Raw genomic sequence first — 21,849 nt, 5'->3', positions numbered from 1 at the left:
AACTTGCCTGGTGCTCCAGACCAGAAATTAATAGACATCAGTATTACGGAACTAAAAAAGCTTTACTATACAACTTCAACTTCTGCATAAGAGAAAAGGGGGGGGGGAACCAAACAAAACAACCAACCCCAAAAAAACCGCAACACATGATCCGTTCTAAAGATACTTACAAATGACTACCATTATCAGCCTCCTCATCACCAATTCCTGATGTAAGACGACTTGGATCAAATGGGATGTTTAGGGCAGTTAACATCACTGAACAAATTTGACAATATTTTTGCCAGTCACATCAACTCTTCCCTTTGAAACGTAAGAGTTTTAATTTTCTTCTTTCTACCATGCATATGAGCAGACCCCACAGTAAAAAAATGTGTTTAGGTGGCTATTCAAGTGCACTGGCATTGCTTTTTCCACACACTACCTAATAAGTCTGCTGAAGTCAGCGTGAAGCCTTCCTTCACCCCTAAGAGAATTTTCTGATCAAACTCTGAGCAAAGCACCCCATATAATAAAAAATACAGCAGCATGGCCTAACAGTAATCTGTCAAGCACCCTGACTGACAGCAGCCAAATGCTTCAGATGGGAAGTACGAGAATTTCTATGCAGACAGATATAGGTAACCTCTTGGAGGCGGGGGGGGGAGCGGGGAGAAAAAAAGAGCCCCACCTCCAAAAATAGGAACGGTTTAATGCTGCAAACACAAACCACCCATCCAGATTTGGATAAGCTCATCCCTTTCATAAGTAGCCAATCTTTTTTGGAACCATCTGACATTTTAAGGTGCAGTTTTACTAACATGTTTAGCAACAAAGTCCAAAAAAAACCCCACTGAGAAACTCTTTTCCCAACACCTCTACAGAAGGGAACAAGAATGCCACCTGCTGGAAACAACGTGGAAAAAACCGGCAAAGAAATTCTGCAGCAAAGCAAAACCCACCTATTTTTGAAGAGCCAGTTAAAAGATGCATGGATATTTATGCTGGGCTCCAGTTTATATTTAAGAACTATGCTGGGTAAGCAAAATAAGACTGAATTAAATCAGGCAGAACGGTAAGATTACATTACAAGCACACTCAAGACTGGCTATTGCAAAAAAGGGTTAGTGTTTTTGTTTTGATCTGTTTGACCCACACCAACCAGCCCCAAAGAACAAAAAGCTAACTGTGCAAAAACTGGAACCATTGCCAAGTCGAGCCTTCTCATGTGTTTAAGAGCTCAAACCCCAGCAAGAGTTCAACTCATTTATTGGGAATCTACCACTTCAGTCAAACTGTGCTATTGCTAAGACGGACCTACATTTCAATTGGAGAGTCTTTATTTTCTGCCAAATCTCAGTGGTATGCATAGCTACTAAGAGTCAGAGGAACAAAGTTAAGCAGGTAAATAACCCAAGGTGACGCCCGCTGCCTTTTGTTTTTGCCCCCATACACTGGCAGAAGGAACTGGGGGCCTCTATCCAGCCACTAGAAAATCAGTGTCTTCTAGCCAGGTCTCCAGAGCCTAGGCACCTCCAAGATGACTAACCTAGCACAGGACCACAGCCCTACAGCTCATAGCTACTCACCGCTCCCATTATATACATGCTGTTCATCTACATACAATAACAGATGAAATCCACATAAAGCATCAGTCAGCATTTTTAGGAAAAAAAAAAAATATCTTATTAGGAAGTGTAGCATGGGAGTCTTCCTCAGAGTCAACTGTATGAAAAAAGAGATCGTCTGCTGCTTGTTGTGAAGCCACCCCCACTCCCCCAAACCCATCCACTTATCCCGAGTGGTTATTCAAAAGCTCATCAAGAAGAACCTCTCTGATAGAAAAAAAAGACAAGAAGCTGACACTTACAACTTCGTAGCTTCACTCAGGTTTCACCCCAAAACATTTTAAGGATAATTCCTTCCAGGACAGTGCAAACAAACCACTGACTGGATTCTCTAAGGGGCATCGTATCAGTTACGCATAGATTAAATAGCAGTATTTGAAAGATAAGGTGCATGATCACTCCTCCCACAGAATACATGCAATTTTTCCACAGAAAAACCTCACCTATTACAATTTGTCACAAAAGACTAACCTGCATTCACAGGCTCAAAGTAGCAGAGCAGTAATCCTCTGTATACCCCTCCAGTATCTACGTATGCAGATTAAATGAAAACCAAGTGAGATATCACAAGCATCAAGTAGATGTTACTCCCAACTCAAAAGGGACACCACATCTAACGTCACAGAAAAATAGAACGGTAAATAAAAACCAGTTTCCTTCATTGGCGAGTTATACAGCAGCTTTCCACAAGTAACTGCATTAGTTGCTCTGTGGGGAGGACTCGAGTCAAGACAACAAAAGCATTGAACATTCTGCAATTTCAACAGAGTAAAGAGCCCAGCATTACGGATATACCATGCGCTCGCCTTTTGGCTGCAGTTGCAGAAATTGGATGGCAATACTTCAGAAGTTACAGAAATACTTTTATTAGAGTAAGAACTGTTATGTGCAGAGAAAAAAAACAACCACACAAACTAGGGAGCTTTCAGCTACCAACAAAAGGAATCTAAAATGTCTTCAGGTTTGACAACAGACTCCTGTTTGTGACAATGTTTCTTGTCACAAAGAATTTACCAGTGAAATTCACAAGTTAAATTTATTTTTTCTTTTCATAAAGTATGATTTGAATTACACTATTTGCTTTCCAAGGTTGATCACCAGATCTACAAAGACAGACATCAGGTACTAACAGGTTCTTGGACATGTTTTTCTTCTTCATCTTCTGCATTTTTTTCTTCTTCTACTTTTTCCACCTGAGGTAGGAGTCCATCAAGGTTCAATAGCAAACCTTCACTGGTTGAAGATCTAATAACCAACTTCTGCACAAAAGGACCTAGAAAACAAACAATACCACCAATTCGATCACTCTACCACACTTCATGTCTCGGGGCTGATTTGTCATAGTACTAATCCATACTGCATCAAGCACACGACCAGGATCAGAACTATACATGTACACACTTCAGTACAGAGTGTTTAACATCCACCCTGGCAGATTGGGTTCAAAATGCAATTCACATTCTGGTGCCATAAAAGATACTAACTTGATGGCTACCTTACTCCTTCAGTACCTCACCAGCAGTTGACATCACTGGTGCCCCTGGGCCTTTGAACATACAAGTAAAACTTCACACACGCACTCCTCCAAAAAAAATGAAATACAGGTGAACTCACTTTGGGAAGCAGTCCTGATTGGCAAGATATTGGGGGGCAGTGGTGGAGTTTTGATCACCCAAATATTCATACATAACTAAGAGCACAAAAGACACCATTTCTAATTCAGGATCCTACCACAAAATGCTGAAGGAACCCTTTGACAAGAAGAACTACAAAAACAGTCAGATTGCTTTATGGAAGATTAAATAGATCTACATTATAGTCTGAGAACATTTGCTTGGTGGTATTTTTAGTCTCGCATTAGATCAAGTGACTCGCGGAGGAATGACATTTTAGTGATAACTAAATAGCTGCATGAGGACATGCTATTACATATGGAAAGTCTGAAAGGAACTAATGAACAGATATCTGTAACTAGTTGGTCTAAGTGATTGATAGTTAGCAAGCATACCTAGACTCCACTGTTGCAAAGATGTGTTAATTACCCAGTCTACTTCCTATAAACGGCAAATACTTTTAATGAAGCCAGTAAGAGACCCACTACAAGAACCAAGCTTGATACTGCAAAATCAGTAGAAATGCTACTAAGACCAGAAGAGCTTACCCTTCCTTAACTAGATTGGTGTAGTTCACATATGAACTCATTAAGGACAAAAATACCACCACTTCCTGCTTCTATTTACTTATATCTCAAGTCAGCCAACCCCTTATACGTTTTATGTGGGCTGAAATGCTTCTAAAGGCATGTGTACTTGGCTTTTCGTGGTCTCTCCTCTGTACAGTAGCTACTATTAACAGCATCACTGGAAGAGATGCAAGATTGATTCTTTTTGCAGACATTAAGCAAATATTAAAACACCGTTTTCTTAGCTCAAACAAGGCTATTCTTCCATAAAATTATGTTCATAAATCACCATTTCCACTGCAGCTAAGCAGATGACATTTGTTTAAAGTTTACTTCATTATGACTAAAAACAAATAACATATCAGTTGTTCACATTCTTTGCTCAGAACAGTGAGCAGAACCCACAGGAACAACACGCAGAATTCACACCTTTACTCCTTTGTAACCTGATCCTTTTGCTAAGGAATTAAAAAAAAAAAATTAACAGCTTTTCCCTTGGAGCAGCTGAAATTTTAAAAATATCTTGGTAATAGAGGAAAAAAAAAATAAAAGGTGGTATACCTTCAAACAGGGTAGCTAACCAGACTAGATGTTAACTGAAGCACAAGCTTTAACTTAGGCAACTGCAGGTGGATTCCAGGTTCAGATTCTATACATTGAGCCACAAAAGGGTCACGTCAGTGGAGTAAAACCAATGCACACAGACACTGAAGACCTTTGTGTCCCATAAGGATTTCCTTGTATGGCTTTAATCCACTTAAGCACCAAGCCTGCAAACTTAAGTTTTGTACAATACCTCACTCCTTTCCTCACACAGACACTTACAAGGTGCAACTGGAGTTCACATCAATAAGAGCAGATGCTATTCATGCCCTTAGAGGCTGTAATTTCTTAGGTCTTGATTTACTGAGTTGCCTAACAGCTTCCTCCTGTCCCAAGGCAGACAAAGCAGCAAGGTCATTTAATGACAACCCGGTAAACAAGACTCATTTCTTAATTTTGTTTGCTGTAACGTCAACTACCACAAGAGAAGAACAGCTGCTTACCGTAAGTCAATGGCTTGAATGTGCAGATATCATGGATAACTGTTTTTAGATTGGCAACTATCTGCTCAGTAGGCATATCCAGCTGAAAAAGGATAATGCAAAGTTAGCCATGGGGATACTTAAAGTCTAGATTAATAAATCTGAAAGCACCGCGTACATGTTTATTCTACATTTGGATAGATTTTGTTTCTCTGCATTCCCTGTTAAGGAGTTACAAATCCCATTAACAGCCATATCCAAATGACTGGGAGAAAAAACTATTTTATACATGGTTATACGCTCATCATCATTCTCTGTATTTCTACTCATGACATTAAATTTCCATGGCTCCGTAACAACATGTAGCTTTAGAGAGGTAAAGTGTTAAAAACAATATATGTACAAGTGTTTTTGCAAAAAATCACATTAAAATAAAGTATTTGCAGAAAAAAGCCTCAAGAAGTAGCTGTCAAAACAGATCAACTCAAAAAACACAAGCATCTAAAGTTGAAGGTATTAAGAAATTTAACAGAACCAAACAAATAATTTAAAAATTATAAAGCTTCGTCCCCTTTTCTCTCCCATTTTAACATATTAAACGGAATTTCTACTTTTTACATAAGTTACATGGAAGCATTGAGCTGTAAACATATACCAGTTCTGTATCTACCGTTTTTACGGACCCTGGTTCCCGTCCATGGTGTTTTTGACCTTCCAACAAAAACTGTGGACTGATGGCTCCTCGTCCTGCCCGATGTCCTCATCTAATAGAGCACTTAAGTGCACCTTACTTCCAACACAGATGTGATCCTCACTGGACCAATCACAGATACTTGGAAGGGAATCAACACTTCCCAAAAAATTAATACCTCCATCTTCTCTCTTAGACCAATCACCTTAAACCATGACTGCTATTCATCTTATCTGGACTCTCTTCAAGAACATGCAACTCATGATCAAGAGATAGCCCAACCTGAACAGCCTCAGGTCAAAGCCAGGACTGACCTGACTCTCAGCTCCTGGACAGCTTAACATGCATTTCTCAGACTTAAACGTTTGGCTGCTATAATGCCCTGCTATGCTTTAATTAATTTGCTGTCTGGTCTCGCCCATATCATCCACATTTCTTTATCTGAATGAAAAATCAAGTTCTTTTTCTAGAGCTTTCAAGTATAGAATTAAAAAAAAAAAAAAATAGCATTTATTCTCACACAATTAACTGCGTTTCAGGGGAGCGTACAGGCACCGTTGGGATCTCCTCTTCCTCTCCACCACCTCCCAAGGCAGCATGAGCAGATTTTATTAATATCTCACTTATCTGTAAATGTATGCATTATTTTGCAATAGAGATACAGTTATACTTGACTACTCTCCTCCCAGGTCTGGTCCATTAATCTCTCTTTATGCTCTTCTGGCAGTCTTACAATCTAAATGCAGTTCCTCTGTTACACAGGCCAAAACACATTTGTCTTTATCATTGTTATGCTGATTGCAACGTGCTTAATCATTCATAAATTAACGGACATAAAAAAATGTTTGTTAATGCTGAGCATTTCACTTCACTGACAGACACACCATGCTCTACCGAATACAAAATAGAGGAATACTCAGAACCATTTAAATAAAAAATTCATTGGTAGCAACTAATTAGAAACTATACTTCAAATGAAGGTTCGAATAGTGTTTTGCTTCCAAACCTTACACTAAGTTCAGGTCTTAAGCTAAGATCTGTACAGTTGTACAATTTCAGGGAGCTATTTGGCATTCATCATATGTAACAAAGTCTAGAAACTTTCAGAAGAGACAGAATTTGCAAGTTGCTCCAAACAAGTTACAACTTCTTATAAAGATTTAGAAGTACAAGACGTTTTGAGACAAGACCCATCTCAAAATCTGAAGGTGTTAGTAAATATTCTGTAGTTGTTAAGACAGGAAAATAGGACAGAGTGACTTTCATTCAAACCAGACAACACAACACATCCCAAGAGATCACGTACCATAATTTACTTGAGATGCCAACAGCTCCATAATGAAAAAAGGTAATGGTCAGAGGGTTTCAAGTATTTCAAAATAGCTTACACATCCAAATAAATATTCCAGCTTCCAAGTAAGTATTCCACAGTAAACCCTTGTGTATACGCAGTCACTGTGTATCAGCAGTTAGATATTTAGTTTAATTCCAACCTTCGCCAAACTGACCAAAGTACTCTGGACCAGATCTTCAAGACTGTGCAAGCTACTCTGTTCAGACTGACTGCAATGACAACTAAGTATCTTTAAATCCTGAGCCTTCCTGAAGAATAATCATGCCTGCAGAGGGAGCAACTATAAATCAATTTCTAGTCCACTTTGTATAAATACAACCTAACCACAAGGTACCTTAGAAAATGACAGTATATACTTCAATCAGAACACAGAAATGAATCACTACCTATCTTACTGTTTAAAGTTTAGGACACTTCTCTCTAGAGCAAGAGAAGGTGCTGTAAAAAGCTTCAGGGAAGTTACTGGTTCCTTTTTTTTTTTTTTTTTAAATAAGAAACATGCTATATTTGTCTTTAAAAGGGCCTCCCCCACTAACTCTGCTGCCTAGTGGGAAATTGCCTATTAATATTCAGCATTGCACAGGTTTCACCAAAACAGATCATGTTTAAAACTTGATTGATGAAGTCTCAATGCTTCTAATCTTCTGGGGGGATCTTTGGAAGACTGCAACTGAATGCACAGAAGAGCCACTCAGCTATTTGCTGGCTAAATATGCAACTGAACAACAAAAAGATGCCCTGCAATTAAAACACTAGCTTTAACCACAGAACTGCTTTTCTAAACTCTATTTAGAGAATTCTACCAAGAGATCATTCAGAGCACTGAAACTGTACTGCAGACTTAACTAACAGGCAGTTCAAATATAAGACACATGTAGGGAATGGCATTCATTGCAGGGCAGGAACACTTGGTACAAGATGAGAAATGATTAACACAAAATGATTAACACTCTGCAAAACAAGATTCTTGCCAGCTATTTAACTCAATACCTTAAGAATCAGTGGGCAGGAAAATAAAGCTAGCAACTAGCCAGTAAGAAAACTGTCTTTATCTCAACCCACAAGTTTTCTCACTTTTACTCTTCTGATTTTCATCCCCATCCCACCAGCGAGCAGCTGCGTGGTGCTTAGTTGCCAGCTGGGGTTAAACCACACCACCATTCAACCAGAAAGCTACATCAGTTCTCAGAGCACCTTAATTGGGCTTATAGTTGTGGTATCGGCTGGGGGGGGGGGGGGGGGAGTAGGCAGAAATCTACTCCAAGTCCCCTCCTACAGCTGTTGAGAGACAAACTAAGAACAGAAAACCCATAGAGACCCAGAATTTCAGGTTTGGCTCTCTCAACAGTAAGATCTAGAATTCCAACTATCCACAAAAAAAAAAAAAAAAAAAAGAGGTTTCTATATTTCAGTTAAATGCAAAACAAGAAGTGAGTTCACGAAAACACACATGAGTTCATACCTCTGTTTTCCAAGCAGGGACCTTTTGTCTCCTCATGCTGTCTATTAAGACATTTACCTTTTACACCTATTTTACCTTTTTGTAACAGTGAGCCATTTCTGGAGCACAGTAAACGGCGAAGAAATTACCAACGGTAATTTGACCAGCATCCCATAACAATATGCAACCTCTGCATCATTATAATATAACCAGATTTTCTCTTAATGTCAACGCAGAACACTTGACTCTACTAAACTCTAAGAACTTGCCTTCAAATGCCTCTACACAAAACGTTAACTACACCTATTTTAAAAATCAGGTTTAGAGCTACTCCTAACAAGTTTTATTTTGCTTTACAGCAGCATCATGCAGCAACTCCACTTGGCCATTATTCTGGGACATCAAGCATCTTTTGTTACACAGTGAGGCCTGAAACTCGCATCCCTGCTTTCAGAACAAAAAGCAAGCCTCTGAACCAACAGGTAAGTGTTGACTAACATGGCAGAACAACATTTCTGTACCACTTGCAAAGACATCTGGAGGACTGACAGTATCAATAAGAGAAAAGCACTGATGTATTTTATGTTGCCTCGCTTTCACAGGTTTCTGCTCAGTTATGAAGCTTCCTGAGAAGGTCAGAATAAGGGAAGAAACAGAGTTCTGTGCAAGAGCCTAGAACAACATCGACCATGCAGACAGCATTTTCTCATCCTGGCACTCAAAGATGATGCATTTCTGAGGTAGTAGCCCCATGCAGTCCGCAGGGGAAAAAAAAAAAAAAAAAAAAAAAAAGAAGAATGCAGGCATAGAAATACCCTTACTGAGGCTGTTGTAAAGGGTTATTTCCTATTCCTAGTTTAACTTGCTACAACTTCTTCCACGTCCTTGGTCCCATTTGGAACAAAACTCAAGCCTTTTGCCAGTACCAGACTACTAGGAAGACATTATGCAGGTACAGTCCAGCACATACCATCAGGACTTACGCAACACATGCAACTCCAAGGTACGTAATTTAAGGCTGAAAATCTCTCTCATCCTGGACTTGTCAATAGTTGGAATCATTTAGACATAACTGCAGACAGGCAAGCCTTTCCACATAGTATCAAATAAGAGAACAGCTCAGACTGGTAACGACAGACAACTGTTACAACCTATGCTTTTTGCATTATTCCCTTCATCCCCCAATAAACATATTTCAACTCTCAAGTATTCACAGTGGCAAGAGTTAACACATATTCCTCAACTGTGGGATTTTCTCCCCTGCTCCTTTAGGGAGTTCAAAGCTAGGAATCCATTAGTCTTGTCTTTTTTTTCTTTTTCAAAGGACACTTACACTTCAGGCCTTCAATCACATTAACAGACAAGGAACCTAGATGCTACTTCTAGTGCAAATGGGCATTTCTGTTTCCTGCCTTAACTCTCATTTCCACACATCTGTACATTCTACGTACCCAGTTTCAGATATGTCTGGTTCAGTACACATCTCTCCATACTTCTAACCCTCTGAATAAAACAGTGCTCCTGTAAACATGTCCCTTCCCAGAAAATACATCCTTCCGAACAAACCTTAAAGTCTCCCCTCCTGAAACCATCTTACTCTTTTCCATAGAAGAATCATTTTGCAGGCAGCTCTCTGCACAGATAGGAAGATACGCTAGAAATTCCTTCCTGGTGTCACATGCGGACTCTGATTTTTCTGAGGACAACTCCAACTTGGGAAAAAGAGAATTTTGTAATGATCAACAGCACCCTGTTTGGACTCAAGACTTATGTCAAAACCCTCAAAAAAATGACTTTAAGCTGCCCTCTGCAGACAGCTCAATTCTGAAGAAGATATCCCAAGTGCCCTCATTTGTTTCCCTTCTGCTTTAAGCTCCACGTCTTGAAAGACCATTTTACATTCTCAGTTTTACAACTTCAGATCTGCTAATCAAGCTTAACTGCTGCCAACTTCTGGGCTTTTCAGAGACATCTCAGTTACTACTAAGAATATGACACTGAGACTGCTGACTTACGTGGGAGTGCAGCATTACATCAAGCCACTGGCCATAACTGAACTAACAGGCAACATGAGACAGCAGCACTAAAGGGAAAACATCTCTTTGAGAAACGCCAGCTTGGCAGACTCCCAGAAACATCTACGCTACTGTTTGGAATACAGCAATTGATCTTCATGCTTCTGTGTAATTCATAAATTATTATTTTCTCACTGACAAGATTTAAATTTAAAAAGCTCTTGATTTAGTGGTGAGCAGATATGCATAATCACTCAAGGCTCTCGCAGCCTCCCAGAGCCTTGCCTACACTCGATTTCCTTCCAGCACCGCTGCGCAAACAGTAGGAAAACTAGGTCAGGTAAAAGATAGTAGCTAGAGAGGGTGGAGACATTTTACACAAGGCATAACCACTGAGTCACCCCTCCGCACACAACTCAATACGCAACAGTGTGACAGAGCATGACACACTGTGTGTGCAGGGTTAGAGTCACCTCTGCCACGTAGCTGACATTAATTTAGCACGTATGAACTCTGTAAGGACACACTCATCGTACTGCTTCTGATCCAAGATTAAGAGTTTACTCGTGAGAACCTACTGTTTACTTCTACAGAGTGACATCTCTGGCTGCACCAAATCTTCGGAAGTGCCGTGAAACTGCAGGGCTGAGCTGCCTAGACACAGAACCAAAGGTAACCTGTAACACCAACACCTTACATCAGTAACAGGACGTGGTTTTAACTTCAGAAACTGTAGCCACAGCTGCAGGACTAATACACTAAGCAGAACCAACTACAATTGCACTGAATACTGTCAGGACATCAAGAGTTCTTCATTCACCTTTATCAAACACCTGATTTTTCTTCTTGACTACACAAGAAGAAACTTTACAGGAAGTTTAATTTGCAGGTATTTTTTAGGCTGATCTACAGTATAAAATGATTAAGGTTTAAGCAGTCCAAAGCAAAAATTAAAGAATACAGTCACAACACTTGAAACCAAGACTGATCTATGGATTCGAGGCATTTCACACAGTCCATTAAACTTACGAACAGCCAAAGATACTTCCTGCCTGTATCAAAGTGCAAGATAACACACACTTTAGCAGAAGAGTCCCAAGAACCTCAGTTTTGAGTATCATATAGATGAGCAAGCCATTGAAATTCACATGCACAACTCAGAGCAGCTAGCCAGAATTAAACAAACTTGCTTATTTCTAACCACCAGAGCTGCAGGGGTTAGCTATCTCACACACTTCCTTTCTGTACCAGTATCAGTTAAAGAAAAACTAAAAATCAGGCAGGTTTACAAATAGACAAAACAAAACGAGCAGGGAAAATAAATAATAAAAAAAAACATTAAGGAAAACATATTAAGGCCTAAAAAAAAGAAATAAAGAGAGAAAAGATACTCTTATATAATGCAATTTCTTATGTGACAGCAAAGCACAAATTAATTTTATATATCAAGTGTAATGCACAGTTCTTGCTTTTTGCTCCAGCCCAGGACTAAAGTTATCAAAGTTAAATGAGTCTTTAATTATTAGGTTAAGGGTCACATTTTTTGATCCACCTGTGCATATTGACCATGTACTCACGACCCATGGTTTTTTTACTTAAAAAAACAAATAAGTTTTATTTTACTCACAGAAGAGTGCTGGGGAAGGCAGGAGGAAAGGGAAGCCTACGTTAAGATGTCAACTCACAAGGAGATCACTAGGAAGAGTAACTTTTCTCATCCTGTTTTGTTCATTATTATGATTCCTTGCCAATATAGTGGCGAATACAGATCCCATTCTTGGCATTCTTAACGTCTTAGCATCAGGTATGCCTTGCTCTCAGTTTTAGCAGAACCATCTTCTATGACCACACATTAACAACATACAGCGCTCACATCAGCTGAAGATGTCACACAACAAAGAGTAAGAGTTCCATTTACTTCACAGGTCAAAGAACATGGTTAAAAATCTTGGGAACAAACAGATTAAAAACATTCCCCCTCCCTCTTTTAACACTAACTTCAGTTCTGCCCAGTAGAAAAAAACTTAAGAACTCTATATACAACTTACTCTTGCTATTCTTGTCTTGATTAGACGCTCGCCTTCTACCATGTACTCAAGACCTTCTCTGAAGAGTTGCAGCATTTTAGGAATATCATGGCCCATGGAATCTAGGTTTTTTAAAAAAAAAAAAAAAGCAGAAAAGTTGTCTGAGTAATGCTTATTAGCGTGGCTAAGTGTGATATTAGTAAAGAGAGAATTCAATATTTCAATTAAGGCAGTTAGACTCCAATCAAAAATGCAGTTTCATGGACAAGACAGTGGCGCCCTCCTCTCACATACTATATAAGTCATTTCTATCTTCCCTCCTTCCTTATTAATCAGCAGACATGAATAGCCAATACAGTAGGAAACGTAACAAAGGCTTCACGTCAAATAAAGAACCTGCTCATGCATATATAAAGCACAGCTTTATTACCTAACACAATTAAAGCAGCCTGAAAGACCAAAAGCTACTGAGTTCGGTTTAGAACAAGCCTCAAGTCTTCCTTGCAAATGAACTCTCCAACTATGTAATAGCAAAGTTAACACACTACCTGGAACACCCTGGCCCAATCCAGCCATTCCCACAAGTCAAGCTGTTTCTTATCTCAGCTGCAAGAGCTCATTTGACAGATTTACACCATCACTCAATTGCTTCAAATACAAGCATTACTTCTCCCACAGATCTTTTGATGGCTCCAAGAGAAATTGGCCCTGGATAAGCTACAAACCAAGTAAGCTCATAATGGCACAACATACTTTTTGGAACAAATGAAAGCTATCTGGAGTATTTTCCATTGCAATGTTTTGGACAGGTTAATAGGTTTGTCTTAAATGTTTAGGAGCCTAAAAACACTGCCTGCAGCTTGTAAAACATTAAGACAGCTGGGGCAGGGAAGCAAGAGATATGGTTCAAGACTCAGTGCTTCACACAGCTGGCACAAGCTCTATGTTTGAAAAACAGATTTTTTTTTTTTTTTTGTCGTATTTGAAATAGACTCCTAACACAGAGCTAAAATAAAGTAAGTTCGCAAGAGAGGACAAAAGACTGATGTCAGTTGCTGTGAAAACCTGACCTGAAGAGGAAATGTCTTCAGCATTACAAAAAAGGAGAGACCACACAGATAAGGGAGCAGGCTGTACTAAGGAGAAGCATAAGTAAATCTGTTGTTGAGTAGTAACGAACAGGCAGAAGGAGCAGTAGCAGTCACAAAGCTGGGATCCAAACAATTGCCAACAGTTCAACAACTGTCTCAGTGAATATGGTTTTTTTCAAGTTGTTTCTGTTTTCCTGGGTAACTTCACAATACTATTACCGTTCATCAGGACAAACAAGCATAGGGGCAACTAGTAGGCAAACTTAATCTTGCTTCTAATCCCACATTTGCCTGTTGTAGGAGAAAAGCACAGTCCTAGATTCCTAAAACTACTCTTATCTAAGACAAAACAAGTGGTTCAGTCACATACAGTCTAATACTCAATGTAATCATACATCTTCACCAAAAAAGTTTCAGTGTCACCTCTGGAGTTAAATCTTGTTCAGTACCTGGGATTTGTAAGAAAGAATTGCTTCTTACTTTTTTTTGTGCTTGGGTATTTTCGTTTTAGTTTGCTCCTTAACGGTATTAGCTTAGGCATTATTGCAGGAACAGCTACATAGAAGTCCACTTGGATTTCATCTTCCAAAATCTGCAATAAAAACAATTAAATATATTTAGGAATACAATAAATCACCTCAGTACACAAGCTGACCTACAAGGATGTCCGAGCACAAAAAACCATCTCTTACGCTTCACAATGGCTGCTAACTTCAAGCTGGAGTTTACTGGACATGAGGTTTCTCACTCCCCTCAGTCACTGTTTAAAGTTAGGATACTTATATAATTCTTAAAAAAAAAAAAAAAAAAATAAAATACCCATTTGATTAATTCAACTCCTCCCACAACAGCAGCTCCATTCTCTCGAGCTATTTCAGCTTCTTGCTCATTCTGTTGAGAGAAAAAAAAAAAGTTCACTAACATCTGTGCTACCAATTAGTCTATATCAACAGCACTGGATAGGTGATTTATCTTGGACAACTGGGTATAAAACCAGGCTATTTACAGGTTAAAAAGGAAAGAATGGTTTAAGGCAATCAAAGACCCAAAATATCTAATGCTGGTGATGTAGGAGCAGCAACTCCACTCCACTCCAGGTCCCAATAAGAAGGAACACTCAAATCTTTAGTTGACTTCTACTGGAGAAGGAGAAAAGCCCATCCCGTTGCCGAGAAGCTCTATCAAAAGCCCTTTTTTTTTTTCCACCTCCATGCCCTGGAAACTATAACGAATCATCCACTGGATGGAGCCAACATTGTACTCTAAGCTTAAAGAAAAGCACAGAACATGCTACTAAAAACCACGGTAAAATAAGGCTATTCAACTTCTGAAAGCGCTATTAAACTTTGGCTTCAAAGAGCATTTAGAAGTAAACCTCATCTGTCCTCTGCAAGGTTTTGCTTTTAATAGTCTGAAATATGGAAACGTAAAAGGCATCAGTTTTGTAAAAATTTTGGCTCAAGCTTTCGATACAAGCAGATATTCATGACTCAAAACCAGAATCAACTTTTCCTCACAAGAATAAACTGAATAGCTCCACGCTTCCATCCCAAAGCACTAGCAAGTGTTTCAGTCGCTCAACCTTTTTCCACGTATACACCTTCACAAGGCATGGTACCTCTTATCCCACGTGAATTTGAGTGAAGAGAGAAGGTTGTGAGATACAGCACCAAAGAACCTGGCATGCTCGGGTCTTTGGTCAGCCCTCCCTTTTGTAGGAGGATTCCTGCCTTGTAGCTCAGGTAGAGAATTCTACAAAAATTAAGCCCAAAGGGTAGTCAACTAAGTCTGTGACAGTTCTCCAAGATAATCGCATACAGATACAGGTAGGTCTATTCTGTTAGAATGATTAACTGGCAAAGAACGGCAGCAGAGGCTGAAACTCATCTCATACAGATGCTACAACTGCTCTACACACATTAGTTCACATTAGTGAACTCCTAGGAGAGCAGATAAAGGGTTTGGGACAGAGGGCTGTTAAGTTGTTTAAGGTTTTTGAGGAGAAGTTACTTTCCCCTCCTCTCCCAAGGGTATCCGGTTACAGCACAAGTCACTGTGAATAACACCCAGTTCTAATCTGCACTGCCTACTGAGGCTGAAGACAGTGGGGTTGGACACGGCTGCTACACTAAACCATCTGCCTGTATTACAGAAAGGTGACAAACGTTTCACGCTATATATGATCTTCAATCACCTCTTCCTTAGTCACATTTATGCAAATGTTTACTGCCTAATTGCATTGCTAGAATAATCTACATCTATGTAAACCTATCAAGGTGAAGGAAATCCTGCAAGATGCTTGTTACTAGATTAAGATGCTGCTGAAGACGAATCCTAGACAGACTTAACAGTTCTGTAAAGCACTCGCAGAGTCTTCTCAATAAAAGGTATAGTACTTGCATAGGAACTAGTTGTGTTGTAAGAGCACGCTAGACATGCAAAACGTATAAAAGCAAATAATTCAGGCTTACCCACCTCTGTGAAAACCAAGACCTTATTCATTTCATCTGTAAAGCGATACGGAAGAAGAACAGTGCTGGCAAATGGATCCACTTTTTTCTAATAAGTAAAGAAAGAAAAATATTAGAACAACAAAAAAAAAACCTCATGAGGTAAGGCAAGTTACACAATCGTGTGGAGTTGGTCCCCTAAATAGCAATCTTACCCACAATTTCCTCGCACAGAGGTCATAACAAACAAACACGATGCAGAAGTTGTGACCGCTCTTTTTAATGTCCAGTATATACTCAAATATAAACTTAAGAGACATGAATTACTTATGCTGCAGTTTGCCCAAGAGAAAGGGGCCATGATCAGCAACTCCAGTGCAGGATTGCTACCAGGCTCAGGTACAGTCAATAACAAACACCGAGGTGCCGTAGTTGCAGCTTATCTAAATGATGTTTCTGATGCTATGGCCAATGCAAACCATCAGCAAGGAATGTGTCTCTTACCAAGCCTTGAGAATACCACACAGCCTCCGACAGCAGGAGCAAGAGCTCTGCATTTCTTTAAGCGTGAACTCATTTTCTGGCTCTAAGGGACCCCTGGTGTACCAAAGGGATATTTAGTTACGCACATGAAGAAAGCAATTCTCAAGTGGCGTAACTGTTTTCAACTTATGGGGGAAGCAAGAAGAGTTTTAGGGAAAGACTAAACCGGGCTAGACATCTCTATATCAAAAAGGTCATAGGCAAACAAGCAATAGCATACTTTCAAGGAACATTATTAAAAAAATATAAAATCAAAACAAGGTGAAGAACAGAGGCAGGGAAAAGCTTGTCTTTATACTTCTCCCTGTAACAATCATCCCAGAACAAAGCACACACATGATTTTGGTAACACGTCTTTAAGTGGAAAGCCCAATCAGATGTAAAACTTAGTTTGATCGGTACTGTCCAGACATGAATTTTAGTCACATAATAGCCTGTTTTCAAATCCTCGATGGTGCTATCTTCACCTCAGGAGTATGCGGGATGTTTGTTAATTATACATATATAAAGGCACAAAGCCACCTGCAAAAGCACACATTATTCTGACAATCAGAGAAACTGCAACAGGCAGCCGACGAGGCCGACAGCAGTATCTGCTCTACACTTTCAACACAGCCTTCCCATGTTAAAAAGAAAAAAGTATCAAAACTTGCATGCGCTTCCAACCTACCTTCTTCTGTAGTGCCATATCTAGGAATACGTTAATATAGACATACTGTTTGGGGTTAGTGAAGTCCAGTTCCTGAAATTTCTTTAGCATACCCACAGCCTCTTCCACATCATAGGATGGCCGCTCATAATACCATGTCAAGTATACATCATCCACAGGCTTGCTCATAAGCGGCCACCTCCTAGTTACTTTTTTCTTTTTTGTTTCTTCCTGCTTGGTCCTACGTGAACCTTTTTTTGCAGTTCTAAGACAAACAAAAAAATATTGTTAGATCATCAACCAAAGAGTTTGGCACATGTTCTAAGAGAAAAAAGTAGATACTGTCATGTGTCACTTATTAAGTAACAATTAGTTAACAAGGAAGGTTCCACACAAAGATGAACAGCATCCCTAAATTCATTCCAGTTACTTGTCTCAGGTGGCCAAGATGGAAATCAAAACATTCAGAACCCAAAAGCTCTGTGGGCAATTAAGCTTCTCAGACAACATAGCCACATTTGTGTAGCGTGGAACCAAGTTAACAACCTCCTACTGTATCAACACAAAACCAGTTTAAAATAACACACCAACTTTTACAGGTCTTGCCTTCACACAGGCTGGTAGCGGGCACTGTGCCCAAGCTGCTTCTAAACCCGGCAAATCCCACGCACCTTCCTGGTCATGAGAAGGAGCCACATCTGCAGAGTTCTTCTTCTTCTTATAGTGGATCGTAGCAGTCCCACCTTTCAAAAAAGGTTTCTCCTCCCTTTCCTGTATCATTTTGGATGCAGTTAAACACTAGTCCCAAACCCTATTCTCCTACCTATTTTCAAAGGCTCACTAATCAAGGAAAAAATATTAAAGTAACAGCTAGCTACTCCATTCCTCTATTAACTACGGTCGAAGAGTCTGCAACACTTCAGAACACTTGGTGTACGGCACGCTTCCCTCAGTACACAGAGTTCATTTTTAGTTCTCCCAGTTACACTGTAATATTAGATTTAAAGAGAGAACAAATTCAACAATAAAAAGCAGCATGAAGCAAGATGAGAAACTGTTTGAAACTGATTCCATAAGCTTATCAGCTTTGATGCTGACAGTACTCCTTAATCTATAATCCAGCCACACCTTCCAAAAGCACACACCAAACTAATGAAATAAATCTTTCCCCATAACTGTTACATTCATTATTACAAGAATAACATAAAACACTCCCTGCAAGTCCAGCTTAGATCTTCTCTCCCCAAGCTGTTTCTCTAAGAGCTAGCAGGTTGTGGGATGCCACCAACGCCTGGTCGGCTGTTAGAGCAACACCGCAGACGCCGAAAACACCCCCCCCCCAGGACACCCGACGGCCAAGAGAGCTGCTTCGGATGGAAGGAGACGCACTCACTTCGCTGCCACAGCATAGGGCCGGCCGGGCGGCGCGACGCTCACCAAGGCGGGGGCGGCGGCGAGGCGCTGGTCGAGTCCGGGGAAAACCCACCCGCGACGCGGGGCCAGTGCTGCAAAAAAAAAAAGCAAACATCGCCTCAGACAGCCGCCCCCACCTCCCTCACTTCCCCGGGGGCCGCCCGCCAGGGCAGGCCCCACCGCCCCTCAGGGTCACCCCCCGCCCCGCGACCAAAGGAGAAAAAAACACCGGCTGGAGATAGACAAAAGGCGATAGCCAACGCCCGCGCTTTCCCGGCGGTGAGAAAGACGGCGAAACCCCTTCACCTCTCCACAAGCAGCGACCAGCGGGCGCCGCCATCTTGCAGCGCCAGCGCGGTGCAGCGCGAAAAGCATCCCCCGCGGCGGCAAGCACTTCCGGCTGCGGCCGGAAGCGCCGCACTGTGTCCCGCTACCGCCGTCCCCCCCCCCCCCCCGCCCCGCCGCTCGCCGTTCCTACGGTGCGCCGCTCCCCCCTCCCGGCTTGTGTCCGGTGCCCGGTGAAGGGAGCATTACCGGGGCCTGATTAAAAGCCTCCGGCTCGGTTCTTAACCGGCCCGAAAGGCAGCCTCGGTACAAAACCCAGGTTGTCCCGAGAGCCCCGCGAACAAAACTGCCCCCACCCCCTCGCCGAGGCGGCGGTGGGTGGGCAGGGCCTGCGCCACAGACACCCAACATGGCGGCGCCTGCTGCGGGCCGCTTCCCTCAGAAACCGGCGTGCGTCCGCCCGAAAGAAACATTTGCCTGGGTTAACGTTGGCCGTTTCACTCTTAACGCTCTTGGCTGTGATTTTTCGGGCTGCCCTCACTCTCGGTCCCTTGTAGATGAGTTGGGAAAAAGATCCGCCTGGTCTACAGACCTACTCGTGGAGCGGCATCCGTCTGCGAGGACTTTGTTTAACCGGCTCCTAAACCGTTAAGATATCTGCCGTAAACTATAATCCTGTCTCTTGCTATATGTGCGCTCGTTAAAAGGGGCCTCTATATTCCCCACCGACGTGCTTTTTGACTAAAAACATCCCGACCTGCAGTTCCACTCCTCTCCCTGATAAATTTGTGTCCAAGAATATTCTCTAAATTCAATCAACTCCTTCCTGCTCCGAACTCTTGAACTCAGGCTCATCTTGCCTGCTGGTTTCTTCGGAAATATTTGTAAAATACCTGAGTAGCAATGACACTACGTGTCTTCTTGTGGTGCAAGATGATGCAAACTTCCCGCAGAAACGGCAGCGTTTGTCTCTGTAGGGGCCACGGGCGCTGCGAAGGCCCGGCAGCTGTTTGGATGTTTACATCTCACCTGGCATTCCCCGCACTAAAATTGTTATTTTTCAATCAGATGTATGTGCATATGTAAAACCAGTCGTTACAAAAAAAACGATACGTGTTTGTCCAATGTAACTATATGCTCAGTGTCCTGCAAAAAGATCGAGATGGGGAGGTGTGAGAGTGGACAGGAGGAAAAAAAAAAGAAACCTCCTCGCTTAAAAAGTCTCAGTGAGGAGTGAAAAAGCATGAATTTAAAACACAGAGGCAGAGCGGGTTTGGGGAAGGGGTTCTTTTTGGATGGGCATTAGGTGTATATGTCTCCTACAGTGGTGGCAGACGTAACACAAGACTCACCACGTGACTCTGTTTAATACGCACCTCTGATCAGGTAACGACGACCGGCATCCTTCACGGTCTTCCTGCATGACTCCTCAATCCCCTTGCGAGCCTCCGACTTGTTAGACACAAGGTCGCTGCTGTGGATCACGGATTTTGGCCCTGGGAGGGAAATACGGGCTCACGGTTAACGTGCACCCATTCCCGATTACTCACTCGCTCTGAAGCCCAATTCTCATCAAAACCCCTTGCTCTGTCGCAGAGGCTCCTTCTGCATTTCCCGCTCTCTGACCATATATGAGCTTTTTTGGTCCAGCACAAGTCCAGGCAGCTGCAAGTTCCAATAAAAAGCTCTTGGGCCCGATCTCTTGTCCCACCTCATGCCCTCCCCAGCCGCCTGCTGCTCCCTCAGACACCTCCCTGCACCTCTCCGATCCTTTTTTTTTTTCCAGCACCATTTTTCCACCTGGGCTGTCCCACAGGTCAGCACACAAAGCCCTACATCCCTCCCCGCCCCTGGCTGCTGCTTTTATTTTATTTTTCAATCCATCTTTCCCTCACGGTAGGCCCACGTTCCTCCTCACTGAACGTGGAAACGGCTACCAGAAGAATTTCGGTGTGTCTGAGAGAAGATGAGCTGTAACGCTGGAGTGACATTTACCTGCGCTTCCTTGCTTCAGCTGCCCAGAAGAGCATCCCCCCGTCTCACGAGGCTCTGTACAACTGAAATTTGGGCGCTGAAAAAGATTTCCCAGAAAAGGAGCTGCTGCCTGCGGAGAAACAATCGTGACCGACGATGAAGAGGAGATGTCTGCACCCTCAAGTAAATCCCAGGCTGAAGACGGAGGTCTGACCCCCCGGCCCCCCGGCTTCGCCTGCGGCCATTTCCCTCTCCCGCTCTCCCAACCCCGGGGGTGAGCAGCCCCCTACTCACCCCCTCGCCTCCATAACTTGGGGGGCAAGCAACCCCTCACAAGTCTCCCCCAAACCCGAGCCCCCGTCCCCCCGCTGGCCCTCCGGATGACAACACCCTCCTCGGCTCCCCCTCCGGAGAGGGCTCCCGGTTGCCGCCAACAAAATCATGAGGTAAAAATGGGGTGTCTTCCCCCCCTCAAGCGTTTCGGGGACCTGCCGCTGTCCCCCCGGGCCGGTGGTGTCCTCCCGGGGCCGGCGACGCGTCGTTCCCCGCCCCGGGCGGGTGTTGACACGGGCTGCGGGGGGGTGACAGGGCCCGGTGTATGCCCGCGGTTCCCGTCCCCCCCCCCCTCCTCCGCCGCGACGGCCCCGGCACCGCCCGCCTCCCGCCCCCGCCTCCGTCTCCTCCGCCCTCCGCGCCGCCCGAGTCCCCGGCCCGCTCCTCCCCGCCGCCGCCGCCGCCGCCCCGGCCGTCCCCGGCCCCCGCGGCTCCGTCCCCGGCCCCGGCGCCGCTTCCCGGCGGGCCGCCGCCTGCATGTCGTTGCTGCCCGCCGCCGCCGCTCCCCCGCCGCCCTGCCGCCGCCGGCCCCGCCGCCCCGCCGCGCCGGATGCAGGTGAGCGCCGCGGCCCGACGGGGCCTGCCGGGGCGGGGAAGGCGGGGGGGGGGCGGAGGGGGGAAGCGGGCCCGCGCCGCCATGTCGGGCCCCGCCGCCGCCGCCGCCGCCGCCCCGCCAGCACCGGGGCCAGCACCCCCGGGCGGCCGCCGCGGCCTGGGCCGCCTCGCAGCCGTCGCTCCGCGCACTCACGGGCACACGGATCCGCGGATA

At 43.2% G+C, this 21,849-nt stretch overlaps 2 protein-coding genes across 4 annotated transcripts in view; one reads left to right on the top strand and one right to left on the bottom strand.

The window, feature by feature from the left end:
• Positions 1–2,453: 2,453 nt before the first annotated feature.
• Positions 2,454–21,559, bottom strand: MRPL1 (mitochondrial ribosomal protein L1). The gene is made up of 11 exons (XM_052812847.1): positions 21,236–21,559; positions 20,769–20,877; positions 20,150–20,269; positions 18,469–18,580; positions 17,097–17,340; positions 15,909–15,992; positions 14,253–14,324; positions 13,914–14,025; positions 12,364–12,464; positions 4,836–4,917; positions 2,454–2,880 (listed from the first exon to the last, which is right to left on the bottom strand). The coding sequence occupies exons 1-11, from the start codon at positions 21,557–21,559 to the stop codon at positions 2,726–2,728; spliced, it is 1,515 nt and encodes a 504-aa protein (XP_052668807.1). The 3' UTR covers positions 2,454–2,725.
• Positions 21,526–21,849, top strand: part of CNOT6L (CCR4-NOT transcription complex subunit 6 like) — a 38,021-nt gene continuing 37,697 nt past the window's right edge. Inside the window, exon 1 of one of the 3 annotated variants that reach the window (XM_052812820.1) lies at positions 21,526–21,636. The gene's annotated coding sequence lies outside the window, so the exon portion shown is untranslated. The remainder of the gene's footprint in view (positions 21,637–21,849) is intronic. The other 2 variants (XM_052812834.1, XM_052812826.1) reach the window with 2 other exon arrangements.

The sequence above is a fragment of the Harpia harpyja genome, chromosome 2 (assembly GCF_026419915.1).
Source record: "Harpia harpyja isolate bHarHar1 chromosome 2, bHarHar1 primary haplotype, whole genome shotgun sequence".
Taxonomy (NCBI): domain Eukaryota; kingdom Metazoa; phylum Chordata; class Aves; order Accipitriformes; family Accipitridae; genus Harpia; species Harpia harpyja.
Note: the sequence above shows the minus strand (reverse complement) of the source record. Positions and strands in the feature narration are given on the sequence as shown.